We start from the raw sequence: 12,804 nt of genomic DNA on the forward strand, positions 1-12,804 counted from the left end.
AGCCTCAGAAATCAAAACTTCACACTCACACTGACCATAGGGACCCCTGGAACCAAAGCCCCAGTGTCTCAGGGAACCCAGAACAGCCTGCACTGGCCTCTAAGGCCACTGGACTGGAGGCCTGCCCCTGTATTTTTCCCAGTCCTATGCTGGGGCTGGGTTCTAGCCTCAAGGGGCTCTCAGGGCCTTCTAGAGAAGTCCAGTTCCTTCAATGCCTTTGGGTCCCACAGAACCCAGAGGCCTGATCCCGTAGAGTGAAGCAGCTATTTGTACACTTCTGTGAAGAAATCTTTCTCCATACGCTTCTTCATTTTTCAGTTGAGTTGTTTATCCTTTTGTAATTTAATTGTGGGACATCTTTATTAGACACAAGGTGTTATAACTCTGCCAAATAGATATGGTCTGCAGAAACTTTCTTAATTTCCATTTATTGATAGCAATTTTTTTGATACACATAAATTTTTTTTATTGTTTACTTTACTTCTTTAGAGATAGAATCTTGTTGTAAAGCCCAGGCTGACCTGGAACATATAATCCTACTACTTTAGCCCCTGGGTGATAAATTCACAGGAGTGTGTCACCAAGTCTGCTTTAGCCCCTGGGTGCTCAGTTCACGGCATGTGTCACCAAGTCCTGCTAAAAGCTTTAATGACCTGTTCATCTAATTCTAAAATTTGTCACCTGTGCGTAGGAAAACCATCCAGTATCTACATCTCTTTCTCTCTAACATTTCATAGCTATAAAATGTAGTCCTCTGGTCCAGCAAGACGACTCAGTGGGTAAAGCATTTTTCACCAAGTTCAGTGCCAACTGAAGTTCAGTGCCCCAGGTTTCACATGGTAAAGAACCACCTCGCAAGAGTCGTGATCTTATTGCTACATGTGTGCTCCTGCGTGTGCATGTGTGTGTGTCATACACACACACTGAAATGACTCTTTTCATAGCCTGTCTAGGAGCTTGAGTGGTGGCTCAGTGATTAAGAGCACTTGTTGCCCTTGTGGAGGACCCAGGTTGGGTTCTCAGCACCCCCATCGTGGTTCTCAACCCCTCATCGTGGTTCACAACCCCCATCGTGGTTCTCAACCCCCATCGTGGTTCTCAACCCCCATCGTGGTTCACAACCCCCATCGTGGTTCACAACCCCCATCGTGGTTCACAACCCCCATCGTGGTTCACAACCATCCATAGCTCCACACAGACACAGGCACACAAATACACAGACACACATACAGATGGAGACACACACACACACACTCCAAACAATGACAGAAAACTTGCACAAAGCTGGCTTTTCAGAGTGGACCACCTCCATTGTGTGACCTCTACTATGACCTGAGGACCTAGTGGTAACAAAGATGCTTCTGTCTGTTGGGAAGTTTCAAGATTCAGAGAGTCTCAGTGTGTGGGTGCGCCCCTCGAGGTCCTGAGTCCCTTGCTCGTGCTCCCTCTCCTTCTGCTCCTGATTTGGACCTTGAGATTTCTGTCCGGTGCTCCAATGTGGGTCTCTGTCTCTGTCTCCTTTCATCGCCTGATGAAGGTTAATATTCAGGAGGATGCCTATGTGTTTGTCTTTGGATTCACCTTCTTATTTAGCTTCTCTAGGAACATGAATTATAAGCTCAATGTCCTTTATTTATGGCTAGAAACCAAATATGAGTGAGTACATCCCATGTTCCTCTTTTTGGGTCTGGCTTACCTCACTCAGGACAGTGTTTTCTATTTCCATCCATTTGTATGCAAAATAGGTTCTCCGGGGTTGTGGACTGTAAGCTGATTGATCATGTAATTTTTATCTTTAAATTTATTTTTATTATTTATTACATTCATTAACTTATATATTTTGAACTCTCTCTGCTGCTCCAGGAAAAAGCCAACTCAATTGTGGTGGATGATCTTTTTGCTATATGCCTATGTTCAGTTTGTAAGCATTTTACTAAGAACTTCGCATGTGTTTATCAGGAATATTGGCCAGTGGTTTTCTTTGTTGTTGTTGTATTTTTCTCTGGTTTGATATTAAAGTACTACAGACTTTGTAGAAGGAGTTTAAAAGTGAAAAAAAAAAAGATTCAGAGAGTCCATGCCAGGAACTAGGGACAAAAGCTACACAAACTCTTTACTATAAAACAGTGATTTTTTAAGTCAAGAGGTAGTGGCGCACGCCTTTTATACCAGCACTCAGGCGGCAGAAGCAGGCGGATCTCTGTGAGTTCGAGACCAGCCTTGTCTGTAGAGTGAGTTCCAGGACAGCCAGGACTGTTACACAGAGAAACCCTCCCTTGAAAAACTAAAACAAAACAGAACAACAACAACAAAAAACAGTGATTTTTAAAAACATGTTGAAAAATCTTACTCAGTCATAATATATGTTGGGTTTTTGTTTTGTTTTTAGGGTTTTGTTCATTTGTTTGAAGACAGAGTTCCTCTGTGTAACCCTGGCTGTCCTGGAACACTCTGTAGTCTAGCCTGGAACTCAGGAGATTTGTCTGCCTATGCCTCCCAAGTGCTGGCATTAAAAGTATGCACCTCCACCAACTGTCTCCTGATGCATTTTTTTAAACAAGCTGATGTATTTATTTTTAAGTTATTTACTGTGGAACTGGATCTGAGGGTCCACAACCAAGCAACCCAAAGTATTTCACCAAGGCCAAATGTTTTAATTCCACAGAAGGGTGTGTATCCCTATCAAATCAAGCAAACAAACACACAGCAGGGGGGGAAGGACAAGGGGGGTGGCTCTGCCTCAGCCTGAGTGGTCAGAAACTAGCCTCACATTCTTACGTAGCTGGCTAATTCAAAATGATAAGCAAAGTGCGACTTTTGAGAACAGGGTTCAACTCTGATCCTAGAAAAGTGTTGATTTGCTGGGCATGGTGGCACACGCCTTTCATCTTGGCACCGGGGAGGCAGATCTTTGTGAGTTTGAGGCCAGCCTGGTGTACGTAGTGAATTCCTGAACAACCAGAGCTACGTAGTAAGACCCTGTCTGAAAGTACGTAGGGCAGGGAGAGGGAGGGAGGGAGGGAGGATGAGGTGTTGATTCTGTGGAGGAATTTTTGCCAGAAGGTGTCTTTAGATTTCTCTAAAGATGGGATCTCTTTAACCCTTTGATAGGCGATACATTTCATTTACATTTTCACTTACGTAGCTTTGTCCTTTGCCCTGAAAGTGATGTTCCTTATGTATTTTTCTTCTCCTTATTTTCTTTCTTTTTTTTTTAAAGATTTATTTATTTATTATGTATACAACATTCCTGCAATGTATGTTTGTATGCCAGAAGAGGGCACCAGATCTCATTATAGATGGTTGTGAGCCACCATGTGGTTGCTGGGAATTGAACTCAGGACCTCTGGAAGAGCAATCAGTGCTCTTAACCTCTGAGCCATCTCTCCAGCCCCTTCTCCTTATTTTCTGTGTATACAAACAAAATGTTGATTAGACATCCCAGCTCCCATCAGTAACACTTGCCTTACATCCCCTCATTTCCTGCCTCCAGTTGAAAGGCCTGTCTCCCCAGAACTGCCGTGGAGAAATAGAGGAGCTGCTGCCCCTCCTCGGCCTAAAGGACAAGTGGAACTCGAGGTCCAAGTTCCTGACTTGGGGGATGAAGCGCAAGCTCTCACTTGGCATCGCCCTCATAGCCGGTTCTAAGGTATAGAGCAGGGGTCTGGCCTCTTGATGCAGCCAAGTCAGGCTCCTACACTAGGACAGACCTAGGGGTGGTGAGGACATCTTGTCAAACCCCCAGCTGCAGCTGCACAGAGTCCCTCAGCGTGCCTAGCCTGGGCCTGGGAAATGGCTCTGTCAGTGTTTAAAGACTGCACCTCGGCCCTTCTAGGTCCTGATTCTGGACGAGCCCACCTCAGGCATGGACTCCACTTCCAGGAGGGCCATCTGGGACCTTCTTCAGCAGCAGAAGAGCGACCGCACCATCCTGCTGACCACTCACTTCATGGACGAAGCTGACCTGCTGGGGGACCGCATCGCCATCATGGCCAAGGGGGAGCTACGGTGCTGTGGGTCACCAGCGTTCCTCAAGCAGAAATATGGTGAGTAGCGGGCAGCAGGAGTGCAGGTCAGCCTCTGTCCTGTGACGGGCCAGTGCCATTTCCACCGCCCTTGTGAAGCGCCCTGGTCTTCCCTAGACTTCCTGTTGTCGGTCCAGGAGACGAGCTTGTGAGAAGGAGGAAGAAATGAAGTAAAAAGCACCTTTGAGACTTAGGACCAGAAGACCCATGTTAAACACATGGGTTCCAGTTTGTCAATTTATTGCCTCTTCATCCAGGCACCAAGTTAGTTTATCCTTTCTTAGAATTTTTTTTAAAAAATCTAATCTATGAAATGGAAGCAAACAAAGCCAAAGTCTCACAGCCCATGTCTGACCCATCTGCAAACATTGCTGGTCTTAATTTCAAAATACATATAGGAGTTCGGCGGTGGTGGCACACGCCTTTAATCCCTGCACTCGGGAGGCAGAGACAGGTGGATCTCTGTGAGTTCGAGGCCAGGTGGGTCTACAATCATGTTCCAGGACAGCCAGAGCTGTTACACAAAGAAGCCCTGTCTCAAAAAGAAACCAAGACTATATATATGTTCTACCTATTTCTTTCAAATGTCTGGCTACATTCTAGCATTCTGGTGTCTGGGTCACCATCTCCTCCTACTTGGATTATTACAGATGCCTCCTTGCCTATCCCTCTGTCTCTAATCTTACATCTTCACACTCTGTTGGCAACCTAGTTATCCAAGTGAGTTCCTGGCACTGTGCACCATTCTTACGTTCAGAATTCGGAGGATCACCCTTCTTGGCACCCTTACTGTAGTTCTTTATCCCTGCTTAGCACTTAGATTGGCCATCATTCTATCTCCTAATTCTGAAACAGAAGGGCAGTCTCTAGAATGGCGTTGCAGAGTTTCGGAAGCCAGGCCATTATGGTTTAAACTGACTTCACAACATTTCTTTGTCTTTGCTGTTACCTGTCCAAGCTGAGCTAGAGACTATGGCCTGAGAAGAATGGTATAAAGGATAAGCTGATTTCATAGTCTTCTGCATGGTCTTCCAGGTGGAGGGTATTATATGACTTTGATAAAAATGCCCATCTGTGACACTGTGAAGCTTTCGAGTGTGGTTTACCAACACATACCAAATGCAATTTTGGAGTCCAGCATTGGAGAAGAAGTGGTATTCATACTTCCTAAGAAGACCACGTCCAGGTATGGACCAAGACGCCAGCACACTCCACCACAGCCACAACAATCCTCAGCCTTCCCACATGCCCACACGCAAAGTACAGTGTCTCCTGTTGTGGAGTCAGCATAGGATTCAGAACCCCGTCATCTGAATTATGTCTAGCATGGAACTTGGGTTCACCTCATTGGCCATGGCTCTTCTTGAAGACTTGTAAAATAATGAGGTGTTATCTGATCTACATACACCCAGTGAGCTGAGCAAGTAATGGCAATCACAAGAGACAACACTCAGAAAACAAAAATAAAGACAAATAACACATTAGTCTTCAGAAATCCTAAATTCTAGGTGGACATGCATCTCAAATTCCTGCTTTTTCTGAAGCAGGGAATGCTTATTGATGATTCCAGTTCATGAGAACAGTTTCAGATAGCCTGATGTCACCCACTGGCTGTTCACTCTGTCTTTTGAACACTTATTTCTTCCTAAAAAGCTGACTTCATTTGCCTGATCCTTGCTATAGAAGAGTATCCAAGATGGTATAAGTACTTTTTCGGGGTCCTCTGCATCAAGTTATGAAACACACTTTTTTTAGACTGAAGCCATACTCACAGTTTTGAAAACATGTCCTGCCATGTCATGTTGTAATAGGAGCGGCGGGGCTGCTAGCTTATGCCCGAAATAACAACACACAAACTGTATTCATTTAAACACTGCTTGGCCCATTTCTATCTAGCCTCTTCTAGGCTAATTCTCACATATTAATTTATCCCATTTCTAATCATCTGTGTAGCACCGCTAGGTGCGCTTACCAGGAAGATTCTAGCCTACGTCCATCCTGGGTCGGAGGTTCATCGCGTGTGCCTGGGAGCAGGGAGCATGGCGCCTCTGCTCCAGAGAGCAGAGCTGTCAAGTCTGAGCTCACTTCCTCTTCCTCCCAGCATTCTGTTCTGTTTACTCCTCCCACCTATGTTTTAACCTATCAGGGCCAAGCAGTTTCTTTATTGCTTAACCAATGAAATCAACAGATTGATATATGACACTCCCACATCAATGTCATGCGTATTCACAGATATGCTTTTGGTCTCCTGTTACTACAGCTGAACGTGCTGCCAAATTCTACCACTAAGTGACAATTTCCTCATTACTCTCCCAGTCTGTCTAGACTTCTCTTGAAGCCCTTCTCGCCTTTGCCTCACTGTCTTGTCCCAAAAACATGACACCTGCTCTCAGATCTGAGGGTTTTATAGTGCTGTAGTGCTTCTAGTTTCAAATTCTGGGTCAGTTGTATATTACTAAATAACAACATAACTCAAAACATTCTGGCTTAAAGTAGCAACTATTTTAATGTTTGTTCCCCAGTACTGGGGATTCAGTCCAGGGCCTTGCACATAAAAGACAGGGGCTGTAACTGTTGCTTCCCCTGCCCCCATCGGTTTCTGTCTGTTGGTTGCACTGAACTGGACAGTTTTTATGCTCCACATTAATTTTTCTGGACCTAGAGTGTTCTGGAATATCCAGGATGGCTCGTTCTCACATCTGGGAAACCAGGGCTAGCTAACAACTGGGTGCTACTGGAACTGCTGAGTGTAGCATCCAGTGCTCCTCTCAGTCACTCTCAGATGCCTTGGGCTTCTCATGGCGTGGCAGGTCGAATCCAAGAAAAGGTACCTCAGGAGGGACTGAGAAGGAAGGGTGGTAGTTACTCCTCATTAGGCTTTTGTACTAGACATGTTTATACTTAGCCCTATAAGAACTTTCCAAAGTAAATACTATTACAAGTTCAAAAGTGATAGCTATGAAATTAAGTGATAAAGCTGAGAACTGAGCAGATATCTCAACAACAAACTCCATGTCTTCTCTGCTGCAGAAAGCTCAGGGTGGAATTACATCTTTCAAAAATAAAACCTTTTTCCCTTCTAGGTTTGAAGCTCTATTTACTGAATTAGAACAGAGACAGATAGAGCTGGGAATCTCCACTTTGGGAGCCTCTGTCACTACTATGGAGGAAGTGTTCATACAGTAAGCAAAACTAAAATAACTGGAAGGCCGGGGAGGTGGCTCACGTGGGTAAGAGCACTTGCTACGCAAGCTTGAAAATGGGCTCTCTGGCGGACCAGCCCAGGAAAACCCCAGTGACCATCAGGTTCACCGAGAGACCCTGTCTCAAGGGACAAAGTGGAAAAGAATAGAGGAAGACATCAGACGTCTTTCTCTGTCATCGAGAGTACCTGTGCACACCCACATATGCACTAACAAAACTGAGAGCTTCAAACATCTTACCCAAAGCTTGACTCTTGTTCCTAATTGTCTTGCTGAATGGCCTTCTAGTCTCTGAACAATACTTTTGATCTAGTAGGATATTAGATAATAAAAAATTGTGTTAAATGTATTATTATTCAACAAACTTATTTTTGGAGGGTGGTGAGAACAGGGTCTCTCTATATATGACTGTCCTAGACCTCACTATGTAGACCAGGCTGACCTCAAACTTACAGAGATCCACCTGCCTCTGCCTCCTGAGTGCTGGGATTAAAGGTGTGTGCCACTACACCTGGTCTAACAGATCTATTTTTTTTTTACTTTTTTTTGAGACAGGGTCTCATTATATAGTTCTAAATATGTCTGAAAGTTCCTGTATGTATCAAGCTGGCCCCAAACTTGGGTGATCCTCCTGCCTCTGCTTCTTGAGCACTGTAATTATACGTATATGTTACCAACTGGCAACAGCCATTTTATCAATTGAGATGCTTTTGCCTACAGGTATCTTGACAACAATCTTGACTTAGCTGTTTTTAACAATATGGAGAATTTATTACTTCTCTTACAAAGAATCCCCCTGATTGCACAGTTGTTGTGTTAAGTGGTTTATCTACCAAACAATTTGTACACCCTAAATTGGAAATGCAGGCTCAGTTCTAGGAAGACCTTGGTGGAATGCTGCTATCTCGGGAGCTACACCAGGCCAGAGCTTGGCAAGGAGCCCAGGGGTAATTTTATCCAGTCTGGCATTTGTCTTTTTATTTGCATGTGCAGCTGTTTATGATTATTCATGAAATATTCAGATTTGTAACTATGATTTTTCTTGATGTGTTCTACTGTTGACACATTGCATATAATTTTCTCTTTTATTTTTGTTTTTCCCCTATTTTCAACCATCCATCCATACTTGTTGCAAATTATATATTACAATTTTATTATTTTAATGATCAGTCTAAATGAAGAGATACGATATCTTTGTCAAAGGCTAAAAGGAATTGGAATCTTTAACATGCTCTTGGAAAATGCTGGGACCCTTACTCCCTATGTGCTCCCCCATTGTCAACTTACATATTATTGTGCATTCTCTTTTTTGTTTTATTTATTTATTTTTTATTGATATTTATTGAACTCTACATTTTTCTCTGGTCCCCTCCCTGCCTCTCCTATCCCCCTTCAAACTTCCCCCAAGGTCCCCATACTCCCAATTTACTCAGGAGATCTTGTCTTTTTCTACTTTTTACTTCCCATGTAGATTAGATCTATGTAAGCCTCTCTTAGTGTCCGCATTGTTTTTCTGAATTTTTTTTTTTTTTTTTGGTCTTTTCGAGACAGGGTTTCTCTGTGGTTTTGGAGCCTGTCCTGGAACTAGCTCTGTAGACCAGGCTGGTCTCGAACTCACAGAAATCCGCCCGCCTCTGCCTCCCGAGTGCTGGGATTAAAGGCGTGCGCCACCATCGCCCGGCTTAGTGTCCGCATTGTTGTCTAAGTTCTCTGGAATTGTGGTTTGTAGGATGGCTTTCTTTGCTTTATGTTTAAAAACCACCTATGAGTTGAGTACATGTGATAATTGTCTTTCTGTGAGTTACCTCACTCAAAATGATATTTTCTAGCTCCATCCATTTTCCTGCAAAATTCAAGCTGTCGTTATTTTTTTCTGCTGTGTAGTACTCCACTGTGTAAATGTACCACATTTTCCTTGTCCATTCTTTGGTTGAGGGGTATTTAGGTGGTTTCCCGGTTCTGGCTATGACAAACAAAGCCGTTATGAACATAGTTGAGCACATGTCCTTGTGGCACGATTGAGCATCCTTTGGATATATACCCAAAAGCGGTATTACTGGATCTTGAGGAAGGTTGTTTCCTAATTTTCTGAGAAATCACCACACTGACATCCAAAGGGGTTGTACCAGCTTGCATTCCCACCAGGAAAAGGGAATACAGAAGTGTTCCCTTTTCCCCACAACCTCTCCAGCATAAGTTGTCATCAGTGTTTTTGATCTTGGCCATTCTTACAGGTATAAGATGGAATCTCAGAGTTGTTTTGATTTGCATTTCTCTGATGACTAAGGATGTTGAACATTTCCTTAAGTGTCTTTCAGCCATTTTAGATTCCTCTGTTGAGAGTTCTCTGATTAGGTCTATACTCCATTTTTTTTTATTGGATTATGTGATCTTTCGGTGTCCAATTTCTTTTTTTATAAAAGATTTCTGTCTCTTCCCCGCCATCGCCTCCCATTTCCCTCCCCCTCCCCCAATCAAGTCCCCCTCCCTCTTCAGCCCAAAGAGCAATCAGGGTTCCCTGCCTTGTGGGAAGTCCAAGGACCACCCACCTCCATCCAGGTCTAGTAAGGTGAGCATCCAAACTGCCTAGGCTCCCACAAAGCCAGTACGGCAGTAGGATCAAAAACCCACTGCAATTGTTCTTGAATTCTCAGTATTCCTCATTGTCCGCTATGTTCAGCAAGTCCGGTTTTATCCCAGGCTTTTTCAGACCCAGACCAGCTGGCCTTGGTGAGTTCCCGATAGAACATCCCCATTGTCTCAGTGTGTGGGTGCACCCCTTGCGGTCCTGAGTTCCTCCAATTTCTTGATTCTTTCTATATTTTGGAGATCAGACCTCTGTCTGATGTGGGGTTAGTGAAGATCTTTTCCTAATCTGTAGGCTGTCGTTTTGTCTTGTTGACCTTTGCTTTACAGAAGCTTTTCAGTTTCAGGAGGTCTCATTTATTAATTGTTTCTCTCAGTGTCTGTGCTACTGGGGTTATATTGAGGAAGTGGTCTCCTGTGCCAATATGTTCAAGTGTACTTTCCACTTTCTCTTCTATAAGGTTCAGTGTGGCTGGCTTTATGTTGAGGCCTTTGATGTATTTGGACTTTGAGTTTTGTGCATGGTGATAGATGTTTTTTTTTATTCTTCTACATGTTGATATTCAGTTATGCCAACACCACTTGTTAAATATGCTTTCTTTTTTCCATTTGTTATTTTTTTTGCTTCTTTATCAAAGATCAGGTGTTTGAAAATGTGTGGATTGATATCCGGGTCTTCTATTCGGTTCCATTGGTCCTCCTGTCTGTTCTTATGCCAATACTGGGCTGTTTTCAGTACTGTAGCTCTGTAGTAGAGTTTGAAGTCAGGGATTGTGATGCCTCCAGAAGTTCTTTTATTGCATAGGATTGTTTTGACTATCCTGGTTTTTTGCTTTTCCAAATGAAGTTGAGTACCATTCTTTCGAGGTCTTTGAAGAATTTTGCTGGGATTTTGATGGGCTATTGTGCATTTTAATTCTGAATCTTTTTAGCCTTCACAAAACATCATTATTTGTCTGGGGCACAAAATGGTTTATCAGTGTTCTCTGCCTTGTGTGTGCTCCACCACTAATCCACACCCCAGCCTTCCTGTAGCAGTTTTACTCTGTGCCAAGCCCTAGGTGTTTTGTTCTTGTTTTCAAGCTAAGAAACTTTTTTTTTTTGAAATAGGGTCTCACTGTGTTGCCCCGGCTGCCCTGAGGTTAATATATGTAGACCTGAATGGCCTTAAATTCACAAAGATCACCTGCCTCTACTTCCAGGGTGCTGGGATGAAAGGCATGTGCTACCATGCACAGCAATATATATATTTGAAATAAAAAAATTTATCTCTTTCCCTTTTTTGTGGTAGTGGGGACTACCTAGGGTCTCTCATATGGTGGTGAGTGCATTATCACTGAGCTACCTTTCTAGACATTTCTTCATAGTCTTATGATCAGGTGTGTGTGCTTACTGGGGACTGAATTGATGGTATCATGTATACTAGGCAAGCATTCTACCACTAAGCTATGTTCTCAGCCGTCTCTCTGTTTTACTGTGAGGTAGAGTTTCACTAAGTTGAGCAGGCTGGCCTCGGATTTATTCCCGGGGCTCTGAATTTATGAGCCCCTTCTCCAGGTTGCCTTACAGCTGGGATTACACCTGTGTGTGGCTCACTAGCAGGCTTTGTTTTGTTTTATTTTTATTTGATTTTGGTTTTTGAAGAAAAGATTTCTCTATTTAGCCCTGGCTGTCCTGGAACTCGCTCTAAAGACCAGGCTGGTCGCAAACTCAGACATTCCCCTGCCTCTGCCTCCTGAGTGCTGGGAGTAAAGGCATATGCCACCACTACCTGGTATCACTAGCAGTTTTTAATGAAAACATTTTCATCTCTATGGAAGTTAATTTATACATTTCTGACTTTCATGGGTTTTAAAAAAATCTATTTTATTTTTAAAAATATTTACCTTAGGTGATCACAAATATTTCCCCTGCCTTTTCTCCTGGGAACGTTATTATTTTAGCTTTAAATTAGGCATATAATTGAACTAGGAATTATTTGGGGTGTGACTTGATAAAGCGTCAGTATTCCTTTTCTTGCACATGGCTGTCTCATTGGGACACAAGTATTTATTGAAAAGATTTTTCTTTCCACATTGAATTGTTTGGGTTTCATCACCAAAAGTCAACTGACTTTAATTTTTCTACATTCCCAGTTCTGCTTCAAGGATCTATTCCGTCTTGATGCCAGTACCATATTGTTGGAATGGCCGCTAGGGATTGCTCTAGTTTTGCAGAATGTTTAGCTTTGTTCTGTTTTTTTTTTAAAGACTATTTTAGTTATTAAAGGTACTTTGATATAAACTTGTCAGTTTCTATTTACGAACCTGTTGGAATGCCAGTCCATAATTTTTAAGAATGGACTACACTAATACAAGAAGTTAATCTTAGGGAAAGAGGAGGTGTATGAAAAGCTCTCTGCACTTCCTGCCCTTAGAAGTGGATCCAGCAGTCCCAGTCTAACTCCAGGTACTGCAGCCCTTGCCGATAGCTAGAAAATATGCAGCCTCATGAAAAGCTTTAAGACAAAATAATAGTTAATCCATTCTCCATTTCTTCACCGACAGAAACTGAGATAATAAATGTTTTTCAGTTGCTGGGCTGAAGAGGTGGCTCAGAGTTCCTGAGTTCAATTCCCAATAACCATGCAGTGGCTCACAACCATTTGTAATGAGATATGGTGCCCTCTTCTGGCCTGCAGGCACACATGCAGGCAGAACACTTTATACCTATCTTTAAAAAATACATGTTTACAGTTGTTTTAAGATGCCCAACTTTGGTGACAATCTGTGTTGCAGTATAAACAACAAATGTACCAACTTTTATAATCCTCCTGAAAGAAAAATTAGCCATAAGTAATAACGACTTATGTTAGGATAAGTTCCCAGGAATAAAAAAGTGACTCAAGGGTTATGAACAGAAATACATCACCTAACTGGGCGGTGGTGGCACACACCTTTTATCCCAGCACTCGGGAGGCAGAGGCAGGGCCAGCAAACTATTCTTAGAAA

General features: G+C 42.9%; 1 protein-coding gene across 1 annotated transcript in view; it reads left to right on the forward strand.

Annotated features, from left to right (window-relative positions):
- The window catches only part of LOC121463928 (ATP-binding cassette sub-family A member 17-like), an 82,993-nt gene that overhangs the window by 39,299 nt on the left and 30,890 nt on the right, over window positions 1-12,804 (forward strand). Inside the window, exons 13-16 of the mRNA XM_041676498.1 lie at window positions 3,494-3,649; window positions 3,836-4,046; window positions 5,061-5,211; window positions 7,109-7,207. Of these exons, the coding sequence (XP_041532432.1) occupies window positions 3,494-3,649; window positions 3,836-4,046; window positions 5,061-5,211; window positions 7,109-7,207 (617 nt within the window). The remainder of the gene's footprint in view (window positions 1-3,493; window positions 3,650-3,835; window positions 4,047-5,060; window positions 5,212-7,108; window positions 7,208-12,804) is intronic.

The sequence above is a fragment of the Microtus oregoni genome, unplaced genomic scaffold (assembly GCF_018167655.1).
Source record: "Microtus oregoni isolate MIOR12 unplaced genomic scaffold, Mior012 000027F_ref0000203, whole genome shotgun sequence".
Lineage (NCBI taxonomy): Eukaryota > Metazoa > Chordata > Mammalia > Rodentia > Cricetidae > Microtus > Microtus oregoni.